Raw genomic sequence first — 6452 nt, 5'->3', positions numbered from 1 at the left:
TGCACGCACTGAGGGAAGGAATGGGAGGCATGTGCCCCCTAGATCTGCACGCGCAGCAAGGGTGGGCTGCTGCTGCGGGCAGGGCTGGGTTCTCCCTGGCAGGGGAGGGGCCCAGACTGTGCTTTGAGCCAGTACTGCCTGCCCCAGAGCCAGCCACGCTCCCTCCCTCGCTGTGGTGGCCTTTGTCTGCCGTATCTGCCACCCCTCCCCCCAACTTACCAGCCAGACGCCACTCTCCATGCTGCTGGGCTGCACTCCTGGCCACCTCCATGCTGCGCTGCAGCTGCGCACAGCATTTAAAATCAGCAACATTATCAGCCACATCGGCCAAAAAAAAGCCAACTGACAAGAAAATTACCATTATCAGCATCGGTGACAATATGATATATCAGTGCACCTCTAGTGAAAATGTAACATTAAAATCTATCATTACTAGTTATTTGAAGCCATGGCAGAACAAAACATTTTAACTGGTAAATTAGGAGCATAAGATTCATGTTTAAGAGCTAGCAATGATTTTAAAAACTCTGTTTACCTAACTGTATTAGAATTTAACAGTGAATTCCAGCTGAAAAGTCTGCTTATATTGGGTGGGACTAGACTTTCACATTTATATAAGGAAGCCACACTGAAAATGGACAGCACTTCTTTAACTACTATACAGTCATGTCATTCAAAAGTACTTAACCATTTTCAAAATAAAGGATACATATTGCTTGAACCGCTTCAATTGCTTGTTCAAAAGTCACTGTTCCCATTCCTCGACTCTTGCCATCCTTGTCTTCTTTGATGTCTGCACGTTTTACAGTTCCAGCAATACTGAATACCTCTTTTAATTTCTTCCAACCAACTTTAAAGTCAAGCTTAATACAAAAAAAAGCAGATGAGCAATTCCAAGATGTTTATTTCTCCCAACTACATTTAAAAAGTGGCTTTCTAGAGTCTAGTAAGTTTCTCAGACAGCCAAAAAAAATCCACAGGAAAGCACAGCATTTATACAATATAGCAAAATCTAACAGATCGAAAAGGCTGAGTCTCTTAAAATTAACTATTTTTTCTTATTTTTCTGTCTTCCTTTCTTTCAATTGTTAAGCACACTAATTGGGAGGGGAAAATAATTTTGAAGTAACTGTACCCCTTCTGAGTGCCAATTTAGGTCTAAAGGGGAACAGATAATCATCTGCAATTTCTTAAAATGGACATAAATGAAAAGCTAATAGAATGTCATTCATACGCATGGTCTTTCTTTATGTTTTTTTGCAGAATCTAGAGAGATATTTTCATAGATGTTAGGGCTGGAAGGGATCTCGGAAGATCATCGAGTCCAGCCCCTGCCCAAAGGGCAGGAAGTCAGCTGGGGTCATAGGATCCCAACAAGATAAGCATCCAATTTGCTCTTGAAGGTGTTCAATGTAGGTGCCTGAACCACCTCTGATGGCAGGCTGTTCCAGACCTTGGGGGAGGTCAGACAGTAAAGAAATTCTTTATGTCTGGCCTGAAACGGTCTTGTAGTAGTTTATGACCATTTGACCTCGTCATCTCTTGGGGGGCTCTGCTGAACAAATGTCCCCCCAGATACTGGTGGTCACCCCGATAAACTTATAGGTGGCCATCAGATCACCCCTGAGCCTGCACTTTTTCCAGGCTAAAGAGCCCCATGGCTCTCAGCCTGTCATCATAAGGTCTGCTTTCCTGACCTCTGATCAAGCGTGTGGCTCTTCTCTGGAAGACAATACTGAAGACAAGGATTAAATATAGTCAGATACTGAATGTTTAAAATACATGCTTAAACTTACATTAGCAACAAAAATAGTGGACCCAAGTCTGCCAGCCTGCAAATTACTGATAACCTCAGGAGGAATGTTTGGATTATTGAGAATAGAAGGTGGTAAATTCATCAATCCAGGTGCCATATCAGGTCCATGTCCTCCTGGGAATGGTCCTCCTACACGCTGCAATGCCCTGCGAGCATGTTCACCATCAGGATCCTGCAATACATTTAAAATAAAAAAAATTAAAATACATTTTTTAGCAGCAGAACACGTACTATTCTGAAATTCTGCACAAGACCATCAAAATTGACTGACATCCCTGTCAGTGTCAGAGGGATCAAATGGTGAATTAGCACGGAGACTCAGTTCCCTCACCTCTAAAGGTGGGTCCTTTCAGATGAGGGTTGAGGAATATTGGCAGAGCATTTGTGGAGGTAGCGTGCACTGCCACTTCACATGCTGTACCTAGCCTATGGACAAGTAAAAAAAAATTCAATCTAAAGGTCTCTCAGTCTAGTATCTGTTCCCAAGTACTGAATTATTTTAATTAATTTTGACTGAATACAGTTGTTAAAAATGTAACAGGCTGCATCAAAAGAGTTATAAGAGAAGCCCATAATGTAGCCCACAGGGTACAAAGAAAATAAACACCAATTTGAGTTCCCAGTTTGCATGAGCATTCTATTTCCACACTTCTCCCCCTATGACAATCAGGTCAGCTGACAAAAATTAAGTACAAGTACCAATAGTATTAGCCACAGATAAGAGAAGGTGATGAAAAACCCAAGTAATTTACCATTTAAAACTGGCATTTGTTCTTTTTTCCAAGTTAGTCCTCAAAGCATGATAGTTTACCTGGCACTGTGCTATATCTGCCTGCAAGCCAAGAGGCCCCTTAGCTGGCTGATTTAACAGGCCTTTCCACTACCACATTTTGTTTTCAGCACCTAATATTAAAGCTACTTTTAAAAGTTCAAAGACGCTTATCAGCTCAAACTAAACGCAACAAGCAGATTCATACCTCTTTGATATTCAGGGGTCTTCCACTAAGGTCATATTTGTTCATTGTTTCTAAAGCTTTCTTCACAAATTCTTCGTCTTTGAATTCAACCACACTTAAAGAAGAAACAAAATATGTACAGTATTAAAATAAAGTTGGTTTTAAAAAGCTAGCAGAATATTTAACAAGGGGTCTTCCCCATGCAAAGAGGAACTTACCCACAACCCTACATTCATGATGATTTGCCATAATATGTAAGGAGAAAAAAAACAAGACAGTCAATCAACAAATGTAACTGTATATAGAATATTTTAAAGATCCCCGCTCACTGCTAAAGTAACTATTTGTCAAGTTATTTTCAGTTCTGCAAGTTAAAACATTTTTTATTGGTAGCCAAACTTAATTTCCTTCTACTTTTTGGACACGCGTACTTCAGTGAGTATGTATCATTAAAATGCAAAAGAAGTTCTAATTTATTCTCTTTGAGCCAAACCAGAATAGGACTACAGAAAAATGCCACACAGATTCATATAAAGAAAACCAATGGGGGGGGGGGGGAATTGATCAATATATTAAGTATGCCATTAGATGCTGACCTTCTGAGTACAAAATTCCATCCCACGCACATATAGTGGATCAGTACCATCCCTTAAGGAGTTGTGTACCTTTTCAATATTACTAGTATAGGAAACACGTTTAAGAATTACTTCTTAAGAAAACAAACATGTTGATCACACCATAACCCAGTTAATAAAGCAACCAGTTTAGGATTGCTTTAAACAAGGAATTATACAGGCAAAACTGAAACATTAAATTTTATAAATGTTAAGGAAAATCAAACTGATTCACAACAATTGTTACTGCTTAAGTCAAACTCCAACCTGCATTTCACATGTGCACATGGCAGGTTCATAGGTACTATTGTTCAAACTTTTGACTCTTAAAAAATAAATAAGTAAATGAAAGACAAAAGGATCTTTAACAATCTTCATACTAAGTGCCTCTTTGCAGGCACTCGGTGGGTACCAATCACCTCCTTCCATTCAGTTTAAGAAGGAAAATGCATTAATCCAAAGTGCTCACTAGCCCTGCAAGCTGTCAATTCAGGCACTTCAAACAATATATTCTTAACTACAAGAATTTTATACTTATTATCCTCAAATAGGAATACTACACTGACAAAATTGGTCAATTCAGTGATTTTTTTCTTTTTAGTCCATTACATAAGACAGATTTGAAACACAACAGAAATCCTAAATTAAGATGTTGGCCAAAAAGTATTACCTTGGGAAAAAAAATAAGTAAGTAAATGCCATTTGTTAACATTTATAGTTTGTCCCTGACAACCAGCTAGTTTGAGTTGCATGAAAGTGTCAGACTAGTTCTAAAGCAGAACCCTCAAGTCTATCATAATAAAAAAAACAATCATTGTAAAAATGAAACTTACTTCCCAATAACTGGTACAGGTATTATACAAAAATAAAACTGCTGAGGAACTTTTAAACCTCTAGCAGATTGTTGCCCACGGCACTTACCCTTGATTTTCCTTCAGCATCCTTAAACAGCTCCACGTATGTAACCTCACCAACTACATAAGACATACAAAGGGAAAATACCAAGAGACAATGCATTTAAAACACCAATATCTTGCTTTACTGTGCCCCTGTGCACAACTCTACAGAGAAGCACCTATTATTCACCAACAATCAAAACCAGACCAACATACCTCCTGTCAATGGCTATGTAATTTAGCTAGATTTCAGAAATATGCAGCAGCCACATTCTCAAGAACTATACAAACAACTATATTAAACCTAATTCATGCTACAGATCATATTTTGGCCAGTATGATATAGTTGGTGAACAAATTCAAATATACACATAGTCCCTTAACCTATCAAATTAAAACGTCAACATTAGCACTTTTCAATGACATTTGTCATCCTACTCACAACAGCTGTTTTAAGGTGACTTTCTACCTGAATGTCTTCAATAATAAGTTTGCCTTCAATATAAAAACCAAATTTACAAGTCAAATATTTCACAGCAAGCCACACACTTTCTAAAATAAGAAGTTTCGGTAAATAAACCAATCAAATAGTCACGTCACCTTACAACAGATACACCAAACAGTTACAAAGATTATGTTGGTGTTGGTTTAAGAGCCTCAAAGCCAAGTATGCTTTGCATTACTTTTGAAGAGTCAATTATTTTCACCAAGAAATAAATAAAATAAATAAATAAATAAAAACAAACAAACAGGACTAACTTTTTGCAGAATTCATATTAGAATTATTTCCCCCCAAACTGCCCAAAGTAAGAGAGTTTGGGGTGTTTCAGATAAGCCCAGAACTGCAACAGCAGTAACACACTTTTAAAATAAAGATCTCCAGACAAAGTCATGGCAGTAATGACAATGCAGACAAAAAGGTAATTCTACAGCCAGATTCCACCAATAAAATACAAAACATCTTTTGAAAAATATCCTTTATTATTCATACATTACACACGCTCAATGTGTTACGTAGATAAAATAGCCCTTAAAAAAATCTAAGACTACAACTAGACAAAAACACAATCTCTTTATAATGTCATGAGAGCATGCAGGTACTGTAGGCTCTCTCACGTCACACTAGAATGGCAGAAGATTGTAAACACTTCATTTACCCATACTACCCTGCAATGCAGTTGTCTCAAATGAAAGGGTTGGCGGGGGTGGGAGCAAGATAGATGTATCAAGTAACAAGTCAAATCAAATCTGTGTGGCTCAAAGGAAAAAAAAAAAAAAAGTTAGGTTCCTCCCCTTTGTATAGAAAGTAGGTTACCAGGAGTGAGTTACCTTTCTCTCTCATGAGATCTTTAATTGCTTGCCATTTCATGTCATATGGGATGTTGCTAATGAAAACTCTATTACGGTTAATAGTCTTCTTTTCGCCGGTGCCCGAATTCTTATCCTTTGAATAGGGGTGGAATCTATTCTTGTTTCCAAGAGATGGAATTGCCTTTGGTTTTGGAACATACTTTTCCTTCACAGGAGCCTTCTCTTCCTTTGTCGTCTCATCATTATCCCTGTATTTTCAAGAACAGACAAGTTGGATTTGCTTTCAAATAATACATTAATAATAATAATAATAATAATAATGTCAGGTTCCACATTTTTACATGCTGTCAGAACTTCTTAGCTGATAAAATAAAAATCCTTCAAAGTAGTCAGCTCAGTCTCATCTCATAAATACAGCATTTAATTTGGCAACACACGTCATTCCACTGTCCTTACTGTGAGGCCATCTTGCTACTTAAGTTTAACTGCTTTTCTAATATGCCTGACAAGCTCAGAAAAAGTACTATCATAATCTATTAATATGTGAATAGTATATCTGAGATATAAAAGTGACTAGGCTTAAGAATTTTGAACTTGAAAGTCTTTGCCAAACTCCTGTATACAATACTGAGGAATTAGAACAGGATGGATTGAACAAAAATCAAAGTGATTTTAAAATCACCATTTTTAAAGTTTGGTTTAAAACTAACACACAGGAAGTCTCAATTTAAACGGGAAAATTGAGATATTTCAATTTTAAGGTTTTGGGGTTTTGTTGTTTGTTGGGGGGGGGGGGGGGTTCCTTTCCCAAAAAAAAAGATTGTTTTTCCAGGGTGTATATGTTTTTTTCTCTCTTATG

The 6452-nt window shown here is 37.5% G+C and overlaps 1 protein-coding gene across 1 annotated transcript in view; it reads right to left on the bottom strand.

The window, feature by feature from the left end:
* The window catches only part of MYEF2 (myelin expression factor 2), a 34000-nt gene that overhangs the window by 18011 nt on the left and 9537 nt on the right, over nucleotides 1-6452 (bottom strand). The window contains exons 2-7 of the mRNA XM_019504192.1: nucleotides 5612-5841; nucleotides 4308-4360; nucleotides 2991-2998; nucleotides 2794-2887; nucleotides 1797-1988; nucleotides 710-863 (exon numbers count right to left, since the gene is read on the bottom strand). Coding sequence (XP_019359737.1) covers nucleotides 710-863; nucleotides 1797-1988; nucleotides 2794-2887; nucleotides 2991-2998; nucleotides 4308-4360; nucleotides 5612-5841 — 731 coding nt within the window. The remainder of the gene's footprint in view (nucleotides 1-709; nucleotides 864-1796; nucleotides 1989-2793; nucleotides 2888-2990; nucleotides 2999-4307; nucleotides 4361-5611; nucleotides 5842-6452) is intronic.

This window comes from Gavialis gangeticus, unplaced genomic scaffold (assembly GCF_001723915.1).
Source record: "Gavialis gangeticus isolate Ggan-Ray unplaced genomic scaffold, GavGan_comp1, whole genome shotgun sequence".
In the NCBI taxonomy this organism is placed as follows: domain Eukaryota; kingdom Metazoa; phylum Chordata; order Crocodylia; family Gavialidae; genus Gavialis; species Gavialis gangeticus.
The sequence above is the reverse complement of the archived record's forward strand: the minus strand, read 5'-3'. Positions and strand labels throughout refer to the sequence as shown.